Source organism: Ixodes scapularis, unplaced genomic scaffold (genome assembly GCF_016920785.2).
Source record: "Ixodes scapularis isolate PalLabHiFi unplaced genomic scaffold, ASM1692078v2 PGA_scaffold9__187_contigs__length_104089568, whole genome shotgun sequence".
NCBI lineage: Eukaryota > Metazoa > Arthropoda > Arachnida > Ixodida > Ixodidae > Ixodes > Ixodes scapularis.
Window position 1 is genome coordinate 49,053,783 of NW_024609884.1, and position 22,742 is coordinate 49,076,524.

Consider the following 22,742-nt stretch of genomic DNA (forward strand, 5'->3'; position numbering starts at 1 on the left):
ATGTGCTTTCTCCGATTCCGTTCACCCTGCCTGCAAAGCTCTTTATTGGCCGCCATCTTAGTTTTTTTTTATTTTACCGGACAAATGCTCATGTCTAGATTAACCCATTTTTCAGTAAAAGTAAGGTTGACGCTTCTTCGGTATTTTACAGTACTTCACTTAGCCTCCTACTTGGGGTTGGTACCAACAATTTCACACCTTGTTTTTCTTTTGAGTTTACAGAAGACAAGAGAGCCCATAGTGCCTGGAAAGTTGATGCGGGACACACAGCATACGGTCAAATTCCACTCGTGCTGGTTTTAGTGTGGACGAGCATTTGTGCAATCACTACCAATGCACATTTTTTATTGATTTCAAAGTATTGCCAGCCGCCTGATTGGTGAAGGCAAGAGTGAACACTGCATCACAGACTATATAAGTAAACAAGACAAAAAAAATTGTAAAGGCTCTGTTATATTCTGACGTTGAGCACAGAGAACACAGAACATGCACCTTTCATTGGCCGGCAAGCAGGAACTCGATACCAGCGACGAATCAGTATCTTTGTGTGCTACGCTCTACGCTGTGTTTGCTACACTGATTGTCAGAGTATAACAGAGCCTTAAGCACCCACAACAGCAATCCACTGTGTAACTGACATTCAATAGACTCAAACTTGCCGCCGTATCAACACCAAGAATATAAGAACCTAAACTCACCAGAACCGGAATTTCCTTGCATGGAAGACAAGCTGAGCTGGGTAGGAAGTCCCACTTGAATCCTAGGCTGGATGAGGTTTTTTGAGGTTTGTGCAGAGAAACAGAATGATACATATCAGCACAATGAAAAGAAATATTGCTATCTATTGTCACACAAAAATGATGAATGCAAGAAAGGAAGAATGCCTTGAGCAGACGGGCGCCACGGCTTGCACAAGAGCACCTTGTAAGGAAGTTGTATCCGTATTTCAAACAGAGTTATTACTGCGACAGCACTTAATAGGACACTTCGCGGTTTTGCACCATTGTCCGCGCTCCATATCAACACGGGCCTATTTTCGACACTCCGCCAAAACATTCCACGGGCTGCTCAAGGACGAAAAGAAGCATGCAAAGCAGTATGGGGATTCTGCAATGTCAGTGGTGTCTAACATGTCAATAAGTTCTGCACAAGCATATGTGGGGCAAACGGGAAGATGCATGAATGATAAGAGCAAGATAATACATGCATGGTCAGTAAAACAGACTCCGCCGGATAATCTGGCAGTGCACTGGGATAGGTGCCCATGTGACTCAGAATTAGCAGAAACAGCAATTCTCGACAGATATGCAGATAAAACTGCCTTAGAATTTTACGATGCGTACTGTATCAGAAAGCATGGCATATTCCGACGTTGAGCACAGCGAATGAAGAACATGCACCTTTCATTGGCCGGCAAGCAGGAACTCGATGCACCTGACAGATTAGCTGGGAAATGGTATATAGCAAAACTAACCCCAACGACGCCTACGACTCATTTTTGTCTTTGTTTAAATCAGCTTATATCTGCTTTCATTACAAATCATCAAAAAAAAGTGTGAAAACCTTAGATAACAAACAAGTCATTAAAACTTATAAAACAAAAAGCTCTCTTCAAACAATTCTTAGATACAAGAAGCTCAGATGATCTACATGCATTTAAAGTGTTTCAAAATGAAGTGACAAGTTTTCTTAGACAAGCTAAAAGGACTTTCCTTCATGCCCCTTTCAATGCTGAAATAGTGAAAAAAATATGACGCTATGTGGCAAAGACTGAATACAGTGCTTGGTCGTGGGCAGCAGCAAACCCAACGTGTCCAATAGCTTATAATAAATGGTCTGCCAACATCAGTGGAGTGCAACTAACTGTATCTTTCAATAACTTTTTTTATTTTTTTTTTTTTTTATTGCTAAACAGCTGGTCACAAATTTGCCCAGTTAAACATGTCTTAGATCTAATTTGTCCCCATCTCGAGCATGTGTATAATCTTTCTCTTATACGTGGCATATTTCCGAAACATATGCAGTTGGCTAAGGTGAGCGTTGTATTTAAAGGAGGTGACAAAAATTATTTATTAAAGTACAGACCAATATCAGTTCTTCCAGCTTTCTCAGTGCCTCATAAAAACTATCAATGACAGAATGACTTCATTTTTTGAAAAGCATAGCATAATGATAGATTCTCAATTCGGCCTTAAAAAGAGTCGTTCAACTGAGGCAGGACTTCTGGCACAAAAAGAACTTATTACCAATGTGGACTGAACAAAAATTACTAACACTAGGGGTCTTTGTAGATTTCTCTAAGGAATTTGACAGAATAAACCACGAGACACTTATAAGAAAACTTGAGATTTATGGCTTCCGGGAGATATTTTTAGATTTATTATGAAGTTATTTTGAGCTTCGCTGCCAGAAAGTTGTTGTAAACAATAAAATGTCAGCTATTAAACCAATCAATTCTGACTAACCCCAAGGTAGCATCCTTCAACTGTTGTTTAACAGATACATAACAAACCTGGAAAAATAATACCTACTTTGTTATTTATGCTGACAACACTACCTTATTTTTAATTCTACCAATACTAAATAATTAATAGATCATACAAATAATGTGCTAAGTAAACTAGACAAATGGAGGGTTTTCAATTCCTTAACCAACAACAAATCGAAAACAAAGGCTGTGATTTTCAAGCCTAAAATTTAGAAAGTAAATATTGAAAACAACCTTATGATTGAAACCTCAAACTTGAATATTGTGCCTTCAATTAAAAGCAGTTTTTTACTTTTTTTCTTTTTAAGAACACTTAGTTTGGAATAAGCATTCCCAGATGGTTGCAAAGAAACTTGCCCGCGTTGTAGGTGTTCCGACAAGGGTGCACTTCTTTCTGCCAACTAATATAAAATTGCCTATTTACTACTCGCATTTTGTTTTGAACCTCAACTACTTCATTTAGTTTGGAGAAACAGAACCATGACAAACATTTCTAAACTATTCTTACTAGAAAAAAAAACAAAAAACAAAACATTCACACTATCTCAGGTTCAGCTTATGATGCTCATAAAGAGCCACTTTTTATTAGTCTTGATGTCTATGCTGTTCAGTTCTTATATAATGACTTACTGCTGATGAAATACTATGTTGGAAAAAATTTAAAAAAAAATGAAATATGTTTACAATCCCCTCTAACACCGAATCAGAGTGCAGCTCTTGAGGAGGAGGAGGGAAAGGTACGGAGAGGAGGGTATGCCCCTCCTCCTCATCCGTACCGTCCTCTCCTTTCTCTCCAGCTCGCCTCCCAATTAGCAGGAAATTTTTGCTAAATTTCCCACTATAAATGTAGTGGAAAATTTTTCCACTAGATGTAACGGGGAACTTTTTCTGCTAAGTTTAGCAGGAAAATTTTCCGCTACATTTAGCGGAGATATTTTTTTTTTGCTAAATTTAGCGGGGAATTTTTTCCGATAAAATTAGCGGGGAATTTTTTCCGCTAAATTTAAGTGGAGAATTTTTTATGTAAAGTTAGCGGGAAAATTTTCTCTCTAAAATTAGTGGGGAATTTTTTCTGCTAAATTTAGCGGGAAATATTTTCCGCAATATTTAGCGGTGAAATTTTCCCGCTAAATTTAGCGGAGAAATTTACCCATAATGCAAAGAACGGTGACGTCACTCGTGACCCTCGTGACATCACACGTGACATCACATGTGACGTCATCATGGGAAACGTCCCATAATGCACCACGCGGTTACGCCAACGGCGATGCCGCTCAAGCCCGAAACGGGCGTCCAAGAGCTGCGCTCCAAAACAATTTTATTGGATAATTATCAAAATTAAAAAGAAACACAAACAGCTACAACGCAAGTCACAATGAATTATGGACAGTGGCGTAGGCAGAGGGGGGGTCTAAGGGGTCAAACCCCCCCCCCCCCCCAGAAAACAAAAAAGGGGGGGGGCCCGCTTGCTCCCCTGCTCACGCAGTCGGTTTTGCACGAGGGACAAAACAACGGGGGAGCACGGACCATCTCCAACTTATAGGCTTTCGGAAAAGTGTTTGTGGGGTAGAAAATGCTCAAATTAATAAAATATGCAATATTGCTTAAATCATGTTTATTTGATGGGATGCGGAACTTGATCTCAGATATGTAGAGAACGGATATTTCGAAACATTTGTGGGGTGAAGGATGGCAATTTCAAGGTAAAATATAACAAACTATCCTCACGAAAATACACAGTTCAATCAAACCTTTTGCACGCACAAACTATGAAACTTAATTACTTCTTTACTCATTGGCATCTTTACACAATTTACAGACTGATTAGGCGGAAATATTTTTGTCTGTTACTCCGTTCACCTTATACGATTTTAAGTGTATTATTGGTTCAATGTATATTAGCTGCTGTATGGATTGTATGTATTGTGATTTTTTGTTTGTTTATTATTGTATAGCACCGCTGTTGCTGATCTCTAGGGGCACGGAAAACCTGTTATGTCGCACTCCAGTGGCTTTTCGTCTGTGCTCCTGACATCATCATTGTATGATGTGGTGTTCAATAGATTTGATTTGAGATACTGAGTTTTATTTTCTAAACACATAGCCAGAAAGATTGTATTAATAGTATGCATTTGTTGCAATAAACCTTCATTTGAGAGTGCTCTTCGTCTTGTTTACTTCCTTGTCCCTGTTTATTCAACGCTTTTCGTTTAGCATGTGATTATTAATGGAGACGAGACGAACGAAAGCACGCTCTCCTCTAACACAGACAGCTTAAAGGGACAATGAAGGCACTTTCGGACATCTTTTTGGCGATTGAACTGGGTTCCAGGCACGTCTCAGGCCACGTTACCTAAATTTCAGCCGAAACCGGCGCTTGTGTGCCGCGCACATCAATTAAACAGTCGCGGTAATAATCGTACCGGGATCGACTGGGGCGACGCCTCGAGAGTTGCGGGAGAAGCCATGAGAAGCGGAGCTCACGTGACCGATGTGGGGCCAAGAAGCGCGACGTCACAAGAGACGCGTCAGCGATTGGTCGAAACGAGAAACGTGCCCTCGGTCACGTTTTGGTTTGCGATTTTTAGGAATACTGTTCTAATTTCCCCTTGAATAACCATGAAAAGTATAAATCGGGCCGGAAATGATTACTAAACCGTAAATAAAGCAGCATAATTGTTTTTTTCTTTGCTACGCGGGGCGCGAAACGGGCAACGAGCAACTATGGGCAAACAAAATAAAATAAAAAAACACGGTAATCGAACGATTCTGCAAAATGGTAGCTGTAGGTGGCTGTTCTAACGGTTGACTGACGACCAGTATTCGTTCGAGCGACGCTAGTTTTCATGTGTAGGTTGCTCTTCGAGAGGACGTCCGCGGAGGAATCGGATCCCGAAACGGCCGGATCGCTGCCGCTTTCCCCTCGGCATCTCCCCCGCGTCTGTCCTTCGGCATGCGGGCCGCTCGTTGCCGGCTGGGCGGTCTCCGTCGGGTGATGGCAGAGGCCGCCACACACTTACTCCCGTTCCGTTGGTGTTCGGTCACTGAACGGAACCTCAAACTCTCTCGCGAGAGCGGCATTGCCGTCCATGTTGGCAGATTCGGCGAAACAACCGCGCCACCGCGCTGCTATAGCCCACCGCGGTAACCAGAGTCTCGATCTCCTAAATACTACAAATACCGACTATTCACATTTGACGTCACTCCCTACGTCACCTCCGTTTTCGGAGGCCCAAAAACGAGAATGGAGATTGTTCAGTTTCGGTTTCTTTACTTCTTTCGTAGGCACAAAAATATGCGTCACAAATGTCTACAGAAAATTGAGCAGCATGCTATGTTCCCAAGAAGCATAAAAACACCATTTAAAAAAATTAAATAAAATTGTCTTCATTGTCCCTTTAAATGGTCTCTACTTAATACTAGGGATGTCGCGAACCACCCTAGGCTTGATTTCGGAAGGTTTCAAAATTTGTGAAGCGAACTGAGGTTCGATTTCGAAAAATTTCAATATTTTCGTACCGACCAAGGTTCGAATTCGAAAAATTCACAATTTTCAATCAAAAAAAAGTTCGAAGCTTTCACGGTTTCTAAAAATTTTGAATATTTTTTTTTTACTTGAGGCTCGATAAATTCAAAGATTTCGAACTTTCCTAACTTAAAATCGAGATATTCGAAAAATTTGAATTTCTCGGGATCTGAAGTTCGAAAAGTTCGAAGATTTCGAAATTCTTTGGAAATAAAATTAGAAAACTTTGAACGCTTTGAATTTTTATAGAAATAAAGTTCGAACAATTCAAAGATTTCGAATTTCTTTCTGCATAAAGTTAGAAAAGTTTGAAGGTTTCGATTCTCTTTTAACGCTAAATTCGGGAAAAAAAGAAAAACTTTGAAGATATTGAATTCCTTTCAAGTCCAAGTTTTCAAAGTTCGAAGTCTGGTTTTCAAGTTCCTCCACCCCAGTTTCAGCTTCAAATAATGTTTTCACGACTCACTGGTTTTCACGAAATCAAGTTTAGAAAAGTTAGGGTGTGATATCTAGACTCTGCGAAGTTGGTCAGGCAATTAAATGAGACGACGAGTGTCCCGGATGTGCTGTAATATTTGCCAATGCAGAGTGACGTGTTACCATAGATCAGTAATTGTGACCGCCAGCCCGGGGGGGTCTTTAACGTGCATCAAGCAGTAGTGATCACACGAACGCACTGTTTTACGGTACTCATCCACTTCGAAATGGCCAGGGGCGGGCAGGAGGTTGAGGCTCAGATAAACCTTGAAGCAACCTGGCAAACTACCTCCCCACCCCTTGCACGCTGGTTGTAATCCAATCGAACACCGCCTGAGTGACGCTGGCATATAGTAAGCTAAGTTTGTAATTCTCCAGGAGGTTTATTTTCTGGGACGAAGGAATCGCCTCGCAAAAAGCACAGAAGCCGACACAAATCGAGGTCGAGGAGCGTTCTACCATACAAAAGTGGCGTTGGAAGAGGAAAAACGGGGGGGGGGAAGAGGGGAGGGGGCTTCAGCCCCCCTTCCCCCCTTCCAGATATTTCGGACTGTTAAAGAAAACAATACGAGAAAAGAGGGCGTGGTCGAGCTTATTTTAATCTGAAATTGTTTATGCATATGTATAGCTACTGTCGCTCTTCACTGCATAAAAGATTGCGTAGATGATCATTGTTAGAAACTCTTTGTCAGAGGGCACTACTCGTCACATGCTTAGTGGTTCGGAAGTTCAAAGCTATGTCGTTACGACCTAAATAACTGTGCCAGTGGTAAAAAAAAAGAAAAAAGCATATTAATAAATGCGGGGATAAAAAGCTGGAGAAAAAAAAAACTATCAAGAATTCGCCGGAAGTGTTGTATTCTTGCATATTCAGAGGTTCAGAACTTCGAAACAACTTTCACCTACCAAAATGTGTACAGGCTAAAAGAAACACGTCCCAGAAACGTGAAGCGGAAAAAAAAAAAAAAAAAGTTTTCTTTTAATGACGTGTTGAACTTGAACAATGTTAGAAATCTTCTCCCATGAGTTAATTTATTCCTTAACGTGAAAAAACAATAAATACATTATTTTGTATTCTGCAGATGGCAATGATATGTACTGTCTGAGGTGTTAATTTAGATGCGATACCTCAAACAACTGAGACGAAAATAAATACCAAGTTTAGGGCATAATTGCATGTAGATACATGGTTGGAAATTTCTTCAAAACTCACCTTGAATAACAATAATCACATCTTAAGATGGCACTTACCTAGGATATAGATAGATCGTTCTTAAAGGGTAACTGCAAAGAAAAAAAAAGTGTATTTTTAAACAGCCTAGTTGGGACAAGCATGTCACAAAACAAATTTTCTACCAAAAACAAAATTTTTTACAGCAATATTTATTGCAAGGAACTGATTTTAGTTTGCGGCTATTTTGCCCGTTTTAAATCGCGCGCCACAAAGTTGGTATTATACGTCACGTAGTGGTTGCTATACGTCACAGTGACGTAGAGCAGCCACTCCGCGCGCGCCGAAAGAGCGGGAGTTTCAAATGTGGAGAAGTTGTGACTCCGACTAAATTACGTCCTGCGGCGTAAATATTGCTAGAAAAAATTTGTTTTTTCGCGGAAGATTTGTTTTGTGACATGTTTGTCCTAAATAGGCTGTTTAAAAAAAACACTTTTTTTTCTTTGCAGTTACCCTTTAAAAAGTTTAACATCCCTACCATAAATAGCTTCGGCTACAGTGCGCTTCAAATCTGGCACAAACAATAATCGTCAAAGACCCGTCGTCCTTCCTCGCCCCTTCGGGAATTTATTTCTTTAAAACTAAGCATGCCAGAACATTGAAATAAACGGCATTGTCTTTCGTAAAGAACACAGCACCGCATGTAAAAGTTCAAGAAAAAAAATTTATGAATGTACCTGACTACTTGAATTCAAATGAAACGTCCGCCAGTCTTTCGAAGTTCGACGAACGTCGAACTTTTACTTTAAAAGTTTGAAGTTCGTCGAACTTCTGACTTTTCAGGTTTTGAAAGTTCGAAACTTTTCGAATTCTCTTGATAAATAAGTTCGAAAATTATCGAATTCTTTAGCATAGGAAATTCGGAAGTTGGAACAGCTTCGAACTTTGTAGTGCAAAAAAACTTGAAAGTTCGAAAATCATCAAATTTTTTGGTCAGTCAAGTTCGGAAGTTCAACAAGCATTGAATTTTGCAGCGTGATGAGCATAGGTCGGCATTTTAAGCTGTCCTCACTCAAACTCACGATCACTATTTTTTCCTCAATCAGAACTCACGCCCACTCACGATCACGATTTATTCAAAATAGGATCATCACCCGGACTCACCCTCACGGCTCAACGCAAAACCAAAACTCACTCGCCGTCATCATCACGGTCGTCACGCTCACAGATCATCACGGTCATCACGCTCACAGGTCATCACGAATCATCAGACTCACAGGTCATCACACTCACAGTTCCTCACGGTCCTCACACTCACAGGTCATCACACTCACAGATCCTCACGGTCCTCATACTCACAGGTCATCACGGTCCTCACGGCACTCACACTCTCAGCTCCTCACGGTCCTCACTGTTACAGGTCATCATGCTCATCACACTCACAGGTCCTCACACTCACAGCTCCTCACGGTCCTCACACTCGCAGGTCCTTGCGGTCCTCACACTCACACAGGTCCTCACGGTCCTCACACAGGTCTTCACGCTCATCACACTCACAGGTCCTCACACTCACAGGTCATCACGCTTGCCGGTTGCTTTCTTTGTGCTTTTCTTTTGTTTCTCTCAAGCCTTTGGTTTGTCTTCGCGTGAGTCGTGCAGCGGGGAAACTTCTGAGCCACTAATCCAATTTGAAAGAAATGTACTATGTTAATGTTTATGCTCCGCACATTTCTACCAAATTTCGTAAACCTGGATGAATTACGAAAGAAACTAAATGCAAGCTGACTAAAGTGGGTGCGTCTAACTTTCGCCTGCTGACAAGGGCGGCGGGAAAACAGAAACGCGCCTTCCGACAGGTTACACAGACAATGTCGCAGTGATTAGAACATCGCCTCGCTGTGCATACCTCGCTCATTTGTACACAGATAAACAATTACTACATATATCACTTCCGTTTCTTTTTTTGTGCCACCCACAGGTACTTCTACGGAAGTTTATGCAGAATGTATATATAGTAAACATATGGGCATCGACCCATATTTTTTTTTTGTGTGTGTGTGTGGGGGGGGGGGGGGGGGGACGGTTATATTAGGTAGGGTGGTTGCACGTGACGACGGTTTGAAATCTCACCATATTCCCTGTTGACAGTGGTGTCTGTCAGTCGCATGCTATTCTATGAACAGAGGCCGCGGTGGCCGAGTTTTCTTCTCACTTGAGTTGCTTCTGATTTTGTTGATCGACCGTGCTTGCCGGAGTGCTGCGATTTAAGGAGAATCATCGGCTGGCATTGTTTTTCAGTCATCTCGGCCTTTATAAAATACTGTCAGCATTCATTATCTTGATACATGCAGCCGTCCTTGAATTGATTTCGTTTGGATTGGTTTGACTTTGGCATGACTTTGCTTGGTTTGGTTTGGAGTGGTTTGGGGGTTTGCGGCCGTCCCTATGTGGTTCTTTGTCGCGTTCTCGATCATGTAGGGCGCGCCACTTTTCATGTGGCAAGCCGCGTCATTCTTGACACGCAGTTTTATAATGGGCAATCAGTTCGTCGAGCAAGGTTTTATAGACAGATTGTTTCATCGACACTGCGATGTTTCATCGGCAGATCGTTTCTTCAACATTTGTTTCATCGATGTGTCATCCGAAGATCGTGTCTTCGACATTCGATGCTCGACAGAGCTTATTACTCAGCCACCATATTACTACATTTCGTCGACACTTTTTTTGTTCGTTTTGTTTTACTCGTACGTCTAACGACATTTCTCTTACTCTCTCTTTCATTGACGCGGCGTTGGCTCCTTGACGTCATGCGTTCTTCGCGTGTTCGCAGCGCACTACGCTGTCCGCTTCGGACAGGGCGCAGGTGGCGCAAGCGCAAATGCTCCTCACTCTTTGTACGCATGCAGTGCAGTGTGCTGTGCGTGGTGTTGGCTGTGCGCTTACGTCGCTGGAGTGGTGCGTGCGGCGCGGCGGCCTTTTGCACACGTATGACCGTTTGGCAGCGTGCTCGGCCTGTCTAGCGGATATTGGTTTACGAAAGGAGCGTGCCCTATAGGGGGGGGGGGGGGGGGGGGGGAACTGAGGCTCGGAGCTCGGCAGCCAGACGGTCGGACGTAATTGTTGCTTTCTGTCGTGCTTTTGGCCGCGTGCACACTTGACGCTCGCGAGATGCTGAATCATTCCAAACTTTTTCTAAAAGGAGTTTTTCTCGACGCAGTGGTGGCTTAGTATACCGCTCATTTTTTGTAGCGTCATGTGAGGCTTATTTTGTGCCCAGTAATGCACGCGAAATTCCAAAACTGACGTTTTGCAAGTGTTCCGAAATAGGTAGTGACGTAGAGGTTAATCTGTCGGTTTCGGCAGTCTTTAAAAGTCCAATGAACGAGGTATTTGCATTGTTATAGAGTCGGAGCATAAGGAGTTTGAGCGAATATAGGGGGCACTCCGATCGATCCAACATGGCGGAAAAGAGGGGGAAAGATTTGCGGCGCCCGTAGATCGGTAGCGTATAAATTAAACAAAGCGTGCTGTTCTGTTTGTTTACGTGTGCGAGACGATCATCGCTTCAACCAAGACCTACCGTGATGCTACAAATGAAGTGTTCAAGCCAGTTGAAGGCAAGCAATCTTGCCATAGTCAAGATATGTGTGCAAGTGTTCGACGTGAGCTCTCACGCTGGTGCAGCTGTCATCAAGTTGAACAGAATGTACTTGGGTCCAAAGAAAGGTGCACATCAACAATGTTGGCGCGTTGAAACTATGACGCGTACTTTATCTAAAACAAAACTTATCGGTCTGCGGCTACAAACATCTTCGTTGACGTTGCTTAAATGAAGTAACCATTCAGGCCTCGCATTAAACGGTGTTGCGAACTCTTCGGTTGTTCTAGTTAATAGTGCTAAAAAGCGGTTGGATGGAAAGTATGACAGCTACAGCATACAAGGGACGACTGAGGTCTTTATCCTGCGTTCTATGTATGGAAACATCGGTATCCTTGGTGTTATATTGCGATCAGCTGGTCGCCGATCGTCCTGTTTTTATGCATAATGTAAACAAGCCCCGGAAGCGCCAATCTCATTTCGATGTGCTTGTGCACCCCTACAAGCCTCCTTTTGGCTCTTGTGGAAAGCTTTATTGTAATAGCAATAGTCTCATCGGCCGTTCGAGTTGTATGTACCACGGTGATATCTGCTGTGTGCGATCTGCAAAATAAACAAGTCTGTATTAAATGCCAGAAAGAGAACAAAGGTAAAACTTTTTTAACTTTTTTTTCTTTTTACAAAAGAGGGCAAAGCTTCTGAAACAAGAGCAACCTAAGCTGATATTTGAGTGTGCTCAAGAATGAATGGCAAAAGGTGCTTATGCTAAGTGGTAGATGTACACAGTTAATTTTCTTTTGCCTATGCATTGTAAATTGAAAGATATGTATCAGCAGAAGGCACGTGTCCTTTTGAAAATGTATTTTATTAGGGCAAAAATAGGTTTTCATACACAACCGAAGAGTTCGCAACACCATTTAATGCGAGGCCTGAATGGTTACATCATCTAAGCAACGTCAACGAAAATGTTTGTAGCCGCAGACCGATAAATTTAGGTTTAGATAAAGTATGCGTCATAGTTTCAGCCTCAAACGCCAAACATTGTTGATATGTACCTTTCTTGATGACAACTGCACCAACGTGAGAGAGCCCACGTCGTCGAACACTTGCACCCATACCATGACTAGGGTATGGCAAGATTTCTTGCTTGAAGTGAAGATCATCTCGCTACGACTAGCTACGACCACACACCGCAGCGATGCAGGCGTCGAAGGGGTGCATCGCAGTCAGTCGCCGTCACCAGACGCTGCTCGTTTGACATTCACGGCTTTCCGCCCAGGTGCTTCGTTTGTACTTGGAACCAAGTGTTATTTTCTGTGCTTGTGTCTGTGCTCAGTGGCTGGATATGGGCCTCAAGAGCAGTTTTTCAGGCTCAATAGCATTCGCCGAAGAACTTGCGAAGAAAATGCCACCCAGGAAAAAAAGCACGAAGACACAACGTACCAGCTTGGTGGACTATGCACTGGTCGCGGAAACCAGGCCCTGCGGAGTATACACCAAATGCAAACTATCTAAAAAAAATCATTTTTAGGTTCAAATTGGCTTCTGCGGACTAAACGCCTCGACACTGCCTGTTGTTATGCATTGTATATTCACCACTGTTTGTTGCGGCTTGAGACTGCCTTCCTGTAATGATGCAGAGGGGTCAACTGAACCTTGAAATAAACATATTTAAGCACATCTAGGCACGATGTTCCTTAAAGCCAGATGGTCAGGGAAAAGGTGTGCCATTACCTAATTTGCCAACAGCACACCAATGGTCACAATCAAAACTCACCGAGTCAATGGGCAGTTTTCCACCGCATTATCGCCATGTAATCACCCATTTGGTCCATTAAAAACCTTGAGGCTGTAGCCACCAGCACACAGATTCTGGATCTGGAAAGCTTATGCTGTACACATGCATCATCACATGAGCATGTTTCTTATCAATCTTAAACATAAAACGCTAGTTATGCAACGAAATTCCCATATCATCACATTTTTAGCAAACTGAATGGTCCCACCTGTTACACTTTTAGCTTTGGAAGTAAACCAGTTCACAATACCACCAGTGGCATACATCGTGCCAAGCATTAGTGCCGCGTGTGGCAGCAAAATGTCCTAACTAGGGAAGCAAACTTAATCGATCGTGTTGATTAAGGCATCTAGATACGGGAGAAATTATCAATCAACCAAAGAAGGACCCTCGAAAGGGAAGTTTTCTCGCCGAACGAACATTACTTTTTATTGGGCGTTCCGCAATGTAAGGCCGAAGACATTCACTCCGTGATCGGTACAGAAGCATTTGCTCAGTAGTCGGTCGTGCGTGATAAAAACAACAACAAAAACAAAGGTGGATTAGAAACGCGATAGATTCGCCTTTGCACGGAGTACTTAAACTTAAAATCGTGTCAACATAAAGCGACTATGGCCCGCCATGCTAGCAGCTATCTTAAATTTTACCCGTGTAGTCGTCACACCCGTGCACCAAACGAAAGCGTTGCTGCAAGCACCTCCGCCGTCAACTTTGAGTCGCTGTTGAGTCTGAAGAACTGCTCTATGAGGTCCATATCCAACCACTGAGCACATACACAAGCACAGGAAATAAAACTCGGTTCCAAGCACAAGCGAAGAATCCTGGGCGGAAAGCCCTGAATGCCAAACGATCTGCGTCGGGCGACGGCGACTGACTGCGGTTGCGCTCCTTCGACGTCTGCATCGCTGCGGCGGGTGGTCGTAGCTAGTCGTAACAGATCGAGTCAGCTATGTTGCTCCTACCGGAACACTAGAGCCGCGTAATATTCTTGCTGCTGAAGTTTATAAGCCTACGTTCGTGGCCAACGCATTTACACAAAGCCAACGCCCAGCTAACCTATCCCCCTCTTTCTCTTTCGGCGACCGGCCGCCAGGGCGGTGACATCGTCACTGAAACTCCTCAATCGCCTACGTCGTCTTCTTTGCCATAGGGCAGCTGACCGCTTCTACGTGCGCGAGCTCTCGCTGGAAGCGTAATCCTATTTATATAGTGCTCATCCGTGTGTACTGTAGCGAATATTTCAGGCCCAACATATTAGTAGTTTATTGTTATCAACCAGGAAAACGCAATATCTGTAAACACCCCCCGACAAAGAAAGAAAACGAGAGCTCGCCGTTCGCTTTGACCAACGTTGGCTTTGACCAATAGACCGATCTCACCAACCGTCAAGAGCGTGCGTGACGCAGCCATAGTTGTACTTCACAGGAGGCAGCGGTAGTGCACGAGACGGCTCGTCTCGTGCACTACCGTGGCGTTTACCCTCGTGCGGAAAGATCACAGTTCCCGCAATTCATTGCGACAGAGGAGGCATTGCGAAACTGGCGATGAGGTCGGTCTATTATCCCAAGCCCGGTTCACAAATCTGCGTTCCGAGCGACAGAAACGACAAAAACAACACGAACGACATGACAAAGGGGACGATTATGTTCGTATTACAGAGCGTGGCAGATAATGCAATGAGCAGCTTTGTCAAGCAATCATGTGTCACGGTTGTCCCGGTGTCATGTCGTTCGTGTCGTTTCTGTCTTTCCTGTAGCTCGGAAGGCAGATGTGTGAACCGGCCTTTACGAGCCTACTCTGATGGTACGCTTGAACGTCACGGAAAATCGGTCTCCTCGCCTTTTCGAGGTGTCGCCACGGGTACGAATACTGGCGGGGTGTTAAGTGATTTGTTCGGCACACAAGCGTCACTACAGGTTATGACTCTGTCAACATTGCCTGAATCCTATTCTAATTGTAAAATAAAATATCGAAGGTGTCTTCCCGGGCACAATGTCCGCCCATATCAAAATCGAACTTGGCGGTTTTTTCAAATGCAATATTTAGCATTATTTCGCGCATTAAGTTCCCGGAAATTAGCAGCACATTCGGGAAATTGAAGTTGAGTGTTTTTTTTTCATAACTCGCGGAAATGATGACAAACGGTTTCTCCGGACATTTATTTGCAAATTCACAAGATATATTATAATTTATGTTGCATAATTATCAAATTCGCGGCCTTTCTGTAACCATCGGTTCGAGACAGATTCTCTGTCGCTCGGTTAACAAGTGTTCATTCAACGCAGTAGCGCACTTCAACGAACCGCTGATCAATCTTGCCGTCCGCTACACCATTGTACAAATTCCTTACGGGCTTGAATCATCGCGATATGTGTCATATGCCTTCCAACGATAAGAAGTGTTTCAGAATTGAATTGTAAAAAGTTGGTTATCAGATATATTATTTTTGTTTTAGAAGAAATTCTTGCCTCACTCTGAGCACCTATGCATTAGACCATAACAACGTAAAAAAGAAACATGAATAAACAACGGCCAAGGGGAGCACAGCGTCACGCACGAAGCCCGAGAAGCCCGGGCAATTGGCGCCTCGGAGTCGCGTCCAGCCGGCGCGCCGGCAACCCGGCCGTGGCCGTGGGGCAGGCGCCGCGACGTTGCGGCCACTGCGCGCCTCCGTCAGCGAAGGCACACGGCACACGGCGAATTCTGCGAATCCCGATGAGCCAGTAGATTTATTGGAGTAAGACATATGGCAGCGTCTCACAGGCGTCCATTCTAGATGCCACCTGTCTCTATGCGACGCTCTAATTGGCCCACTGAGTCGTAGCTTCCACAGTTTGCTAAGTGTGCCCATAGGCAACCACATGCCCATAGGCAACCACTAACCTCCTTGGGCAACCAGCAATGCAGCTTGGAAGTTGGCACGACACGTTGCGCCATCTAGCGACTGAAAAATAAAACAACTTGGATAGTCCAGGACGGCCTGGGTCGCGAGGACTGTGGGCGGCCGCATTTAGAAACCACGTGTGAACGTGGCATTTTGGATCGGCGTGAGCCTTTTTGGAACTGTTTTTTCATAAAATTAAGTCTCAACTTCACGTCTCTATGACCTTTCCGGGTTCCTGTGACATCTCCCCTAAGCCTAGAGTTTCCCCCAAAAATAAACGCCGCTGCTGCTGCGTGAAAGACTGCCACGGTCGTGCAGGTGACCCAAGCGTCAGACTTTACCGCTTCCCTTTAAGACCTTGGGAAGCGACACGGCGACAAAGTGGATTACTGGAGTGCGATGCATCAAGTAAGTGAATTTTACATTAATTGTTGAAGTGAACGAAAATAGATGTGCAGGCTTGGAAAGTGGTCTGACAGACTCCTTTTGCAAAATAACGTATTTATACTAGTTTTTTTACGAGTCTCTGAGTCTCATTTAGAGAAATACAGTAGGAAAAATTGGGCCGATTGTTGCTTCGCTTTGACGTCGAGAATCAGGCGATCAGGTCTTCAAGCGAGATGCCCTTCGACCTGTTCCCGGCACTCGTAGTTGTAGGCGTGCATTTGGTTGCGACCGCGCGCGCCGTTCGGCACGCGCGGTTGCAACCAAAACCTTTTAAGCATGCAAGTTTTTAAATAGTGGATTTTCGTAGAACAAATTTTTGTTTGTTTCGGCTACCAAATTTAATGCTGAGTCTGGTAACAAATGTGACGGCGTGCGGAAAACAGGATGCTCACTTTTTTTCTGGGAAAAGCTCATGCGAAGCGTAAATATCCTTCTCATATCCTGTCGCCAGACTTGTGCACTGTTCTCTAGCACGGAGAGTTTGGTTCTAATTACCCACATTTTATTCTAGTGTAGTGGAAGCGCCGGGAGAAGAAGAGGACGGTCGAGCGAGGCGCGAGCGGGGCCCAGCCGGCGAGGAAAGAGGAAGAGCGTGCTGCACGAGGCTGGGGCCGGGCAGGAACGATAGAGCCGTTCTGGCTGGTCCGGCCCATGTCGGTCCCAGGAGCGTTCCACCAGCGAGCTTCGGATCAGGACTGGCGGAAACGGCGAGCCTGGCCTTATCGGCCTAGTCCATGACGGTCCAGGAGTGGTTCTGCAGCGAAACTCTAGCTGTGATAGCCCGGAACAGCTAGCGTACGCAGTGCGTGGGAAGGACGATCCGCAGGCGTGGACACGGACTCCGACTGCCAGCTATGAACGACGGGCGACAACTAGGGTCGGCGGGTCCGGACTGCCGGCTCTCGAAGACGGGCAACCGGGAAGTACAGTAAACCTATTCGCTGCCTTCTCGTTGCGTTGTGTCACTTCCTGGGAGACGAGCGAATCACAGACCGATCGGGCGGCGATTATTATAGAGCGACGCCGCAAGCGCACGAAGACAGTTCAAACAGGTGTCCAAATGACAGCTTCAGATTATGCTCTCAACACTTGGACCTATCAAGGCTCCCGATGGTCTTAAAAAAAACGCATAAAATTAAAAGGGACATGGCGCGCACGTGCACACAGGGACTGCTGAAATCGGGTTCGCCGCCGCTCGCCACGGCCCGACGGGCAGACTAGCCACTGGCCGAGAGACCCCTCCGCTTGTGGCGCCGAATGCAGCACTCTCGTGGCGCCGCCTGGCCATTGCCGGCTGGCTGTCCTGCACTTGCGCCATCTTGCCCCAAACAACACTTAAAAGGATGATATCGCACAATGTGAAAGACCTCACTCGAAGCTTCGATCGATCATGACACCGCCTTTGTCGCACTTCCTGAGTGATGACTCATTGCGAAAGGTACGTTGAGGTGCGCGGAGAAATGAAATTCCGGGTGCTGATGAGGATCATGCGAGTCATTTAATTTTATTGCAGCTGTGCGAACGTTATAGTTGACGCAATCATAAAATTCTGTGCCCACTGACACCACCTTGACAACAGGAACCGAAATCCACACGAACCTTTCTATGCCACAGAGAGAGGAGCGCTAGCCGTTTGGAGCGCTTCCCCAACTCCGACGTTACCGCGCCGCCTCGAGGCGCCGTCAGTCCGTTAGCGTCTCGCAGTCTGCCGTGAAGCGAAGAGCGAACGCCGAGGAGAGACGAAAGCGACCCCCCCCCCCCCCCCCCCTTCCCTCATACCCCCTCTGCCCTCTACAGCTGGTTGAGACATTGCGGAGGGCGCTGGCAAGGAGGAGCCTGCAAGAACAAGCGCCCCCCCTCCCCCCCCCCCCTCCTCCGCCCTCCACAGGAACCGGCGCGTTCACGTGGCGAAGAAGCAGGCGAGCGACACCGAAACCAACCCTGAGGGCCCGAACCCCACGCAGTACTTGCGAAGAGAGAGTCTCCTCGCCCACTAAGACGGCCCGGGGGCTCACGTGACCAACCCAGCTATGAATATACCAGCGCTCACCGCGACTCATCCTGGCCATGGTCCTCAGGCTCACGCCATCACGCAGACTAATGCGATCACCGGACTCATGTCCACCCAAAGACTCACGTCTTGATTCAGGCTCATGCTCATGAGCCTCGAAACTCACAATCACACTCAAGAGACCTCAAAACTAACACTCATGAGTACTTCACTTAGCGCTCAATCTCACACTCACACTCAAGAGTTTTAAGAACTAACAATCACACTCACGGTCAAACTCACGTTCATGAGTTCGCAGGGCTCACACTCGCACTCACACTCATTAGTTCTCAGAACTCGCGATCACACTCGCGATCAGGCTCACGCTCATCAGTTCTCAGGACTCACGCTCACACTCACACTCATAAGTTCACGTACCTCACGATCACACTCACACTCACAATCACAATTTTTCGAGACTCGCGGCCTCACTCACGATCACCTCAAATCTGATGGTGAGCGTGAGTGATCGTGAGTGATCGCACTCATGAGTGAGAATGCCGAGGTATGGTGATGAGTTAGAAAAGGATAAAATCTTTTAGCGTAATAAGTTCGACGGTTCGAAAAGCGTCGAACTTCTTAGCTTAACAAGTTCGAAAATTCGACTTCCGTCGAATTTTACGATACAGAAACTTCGAAATCTTTTTAACCTTTCGAACCGCTTGATTCGATCATCGAAAGTTTGGTTCGAAAAAAGTTTGCGGCATCCCTACTTAATACACCCTCGTTGATTCCAAAATGCTATGAAACTGTCCGGTATGTTACTCAGTTTAAAGGGATACTACAGCAAAATTTCGGTGCTTATTTCTTGGTGTATTCATGTTCAAGGGAGCAGTCTCATATCAGACACACCAATCTCTCGTTGAAAAAGATGCAAAAAGGAATTTAAAAAAAATTAAATGATTAGCAAAGAGCACCTAGTGGCTGTCGCTAAAACCTCGTTTGTAATGTGCTTCTAGGAACCGTGACAGGTTGTGACGGTGCCTGTTTCGCCTAGAACTATACATGCCTTGAACCTGACGTCATCTCGCCAGCTCTCCGACCACCAGAGAAAAGAGGGAAAGGAAGAACTCTCCTCTCACTGGGACTCTCGTTTGTGTGTCCCAGATGTCGCTACTGTCCTTCTACGGGATTATAGATTACCTCCCCTCACTCAAAATTCAAACAAAAGCAGCTTTGGGATTATTGCGGTGGCCCTATCGCTGGCGTGCTTCAACCGCTTCGGTGGCTGGAACGACTACGACTTCCTGTCGACGTCAGCCTCGCCACAGCTTTGCTCATCCCGAGACAATCTATGTCATGAATGTGCCGGTTGTCACGTGCTCTCCGCTGGCTGTTCTTATAGTGCTTGCCAGAGTGGGCCGTTTATAACGAAAACATCAGGCTCAAAATACAAACATGTGATTGTCATTCATGGATATTGTGGATCATATTCAGCCTATTTCTGAACACAATGGGTATAGTTAATATTTAATTTAAGTATCCCTTTAATATGAAACGTCTATGCAGACACTATGGCACGAGCTAGCACCTTTACCGTTCATTTAGTCTATCTGCTCAAAAATGACACCTCGACTCCGACGTCACACCTCAGCTGTCGCTGTGTTTCACCTTACGGGTTGCGTAAGTGTCCCGACTTTTTTATGACAGGTCAGATAGGCTGCCTACCAAAAATGCTTCACCTTCATTTATGCAGCTCACTGAACTTTACTATAGGGGGCTGGATGGCACTTAGGTGCTCTCTGAGCATGGCACAAGTGAAGCCACCGGAAGTTTGATGCTTGTCCCGAAAGTTGGGTGTGTGCTGGGCTTCCTAGAGCATTCAGCCGATATTTTGGTCCATGCGTTTTTTGTGTCTTTGATTGGGTTTTAATACTCACGTTCTGGATTAAATCTTGAGAATAAGGCATTTGAATGTGGGACATACGCACACTTCATAAACTAGATTCTCAAAATTTTCACATTGAATGGCTTTCCAGGAGACTTCTCGGGTCCTCATGCACTGTTACTCCGCAACAAGCAGGCTCTCTTGGGATGACAAGAAAAAACCTAGCGCCCTGAACCTGTTCAACCAGCACTCGGAAGAGTTGAAAAGCCTGCCAAGCGTTCACTTCCGGGATCAGCCGCTTACTTCCAGTGTCTTCATACCTGTCTGCTGAATGCAGTTTGTGAGCTGTCACTTTATGCCTCATTCTGCAGGACGCGCTTGCTGCGTCATCGCAGGCGCAGCGTGTCCTTGACATTCAAAAAGAACACAACGGAAGTGATTTTTTTTTTTTGTTTCCCGAAATAATTATGGAAGCCTTACCTTCTTGGCGGACTTGAAGCGATAGTTACACGCTGTCAAACTGTATCTGTCGGGGGGCAGTCTGGGACCGGCGTTGGCTTTGATCAGCGGCAGCGGGGTGCTGTTCTTCTGCCGCGCTATTTCCATCAAAAGCTGCCACAACAGAAAGCGACGATCGCACTTCGTTCTCACTATTATAACTTCACAGAGGAAAAAACGAAAAGCAAGGGGAAAAAAAAAAAAAGGAAAAACGCACATCTCTGGGCGGCGGTGAAGTGAAGCTCTTGTCCGCTTGCATCTGGATGGCCAGGCGAACGTCGTCAACGTCCACGACCCGCTTTTTGGCGTGGGCAGAGAAGAGCCTAGCATCGTCCAAGATATTGGTTACGTAACCTGGAAGGCAACGAGTTTGGGGACATTTGCAAACGAAGGTTTGACGAGAGGCGAAGGCCGCCGGTGTAGCGGCCGCAAAAACTCACGGTACGTGAACTCGAGCATCTGGTTGATGACTCTGGGTTCGTACTCGGTGATCCCCATGTCTTTCAAGATTGCACCCATAACTTGGGCATCTTTCGGAGTGCTCTTTGCAGCCGACATCTTCGGTAACAAGGAGGTCGCAAAGACACCACCATAGAGTAATATACACAAGGTAAAGAGCGGACACCGTCATAGGTCCCAGCAGCCCCAGCGGGCCAGATACTAGTGACAGGTAGCGCTCCTAGCGGGCGGTATTAAGCATAATCTGATTCCGTTTTTGGTCAAGTTAGTTTCGGTTTCGGTTTGGGCGTTTCTGCTTCGGTTCTCCCGGTACCGCTCTCTCTCTCTTTCCTCCCCGCCTCGCTCGGCCCTCGGGACCCCCGAAACCGCTGTTTTTTTTTTTTTTTCTTTCTTTTTTTTTAATGCTGACGCACTTTTGCTTTATGTTTTACGCTAGAGTCCGTGCAAAATGTGTTAAACAATAGTTCAACTTACTTCACAAAGCAGGAGTATATATATTTCTTGTTCTTTTTCTATTTTAAAGCATTGAAGTTACACAATCGCCGCATTGACTCCTGACTGGTGGAGCATTTTAGGGTCAACAACAGTAAGTGGTTCGAACACATTTTATTGGACCACATTCATGTATACATGATTTACTCAGAAGCTCTGTATGTTTTATACGAAAGAGATTGATACTCACAAAAATAAATGAATATGAAGGACTTCAGCATATCGTACACTTCATAATAGATACTTAGCGGAACCAAGTTAACAAAACCTTTCCACGGAGAACATGTTGTATGATACATTCACTTTCACACCGACTCGGGTACGGGAAGTAAGCGCAAAAATAAATAAGACATTGCTATCATTACCAGTCATAAGAGTATAATAACAGTACGAAGCACACGCCGGATAGTACAAATTCCCGATTTCCGGCAAATATAAAAAAAACTCCAATTTGCATAGCCTCAAACTCACTGCGGGCGAGCCATTACCAAACAATGAGAACTCTATTCGAAATCTGACAAGATTCAACGTCCCTAAACATTCCCCGAAATTGTTCAGAAAAGAAATATGGCTTCAGAAAAAAGCGGCTAAAAAACTATGGACAGTGGATACAAAAGTGGATACATTTTCTTTCAAATATTTTTAGCCTCTATACACAATTTTCTATCGAAATTTTGTAGAAAGCTGCATCGCCCACTTAATAAGCACTTTTTGTTTTTGGTTTGGCAACCGCCTCTGTCAATACACTATTAACAGTTAAACCTGTCTCGTTGCTTACTAGCCACTGAAGAGTGCAACCAAACTTTGTCCAAATTCCGGTTAAGAAATCAAACATGTCAACACAAGCGTATTCTGCAAAACAATTTTAAAAACCCTTTGTGGTACTCCTCTGGGCAAAGGCTAAAACCACCCAGACCTCGAAGTGTGCTATACAAGGCGGCACACACTCCTCGAACATGTGTCACACTCTCTATTACGGGAAGAAAGTGATTTTCTAGTTGCTGAATGAAATGAAAGGCAGCCTGT

The 22,742-nt window shown here is 45.0% G+C and overlaps 1 protein-coding gene across 1 annotated transcript in view; it reads right to left on the reverse strand.

The window, feature by feature from the left end:
* Positions 1–21,379, reverse strand: part of LOC8038522 (transcription initiation factor TFIID subunit 9B) — a 28,428-nt gene extending 7,049 nt beyond the window's left edge. The window contains exons 1-4 of the mRNA XM_029978919.4: positions 21,206–21,379; positions 20,983–21,119; positions 20,748–20,879; positions 699–765 (exon numbers count right to left, since the gene is read on the reverse strand). Of these exons, the coding sequence (XP_029834779.2) occupies positions 699–765; positions 20,748–20,879; positions 20,983–21,119; positions 21,206–21,323 (454 nt within the window). The 5' untranslated portion in view covers positions 21,324–21,379. The remainder of the gene's footprint in view (positions 1–698; positions 766–20,747; positions 20,880–20,982; positions 21,120–21,205) is intronic.
* Between the last annotated feature and the right edge of the window lie 1,363 nt (positions 21,380–22,742).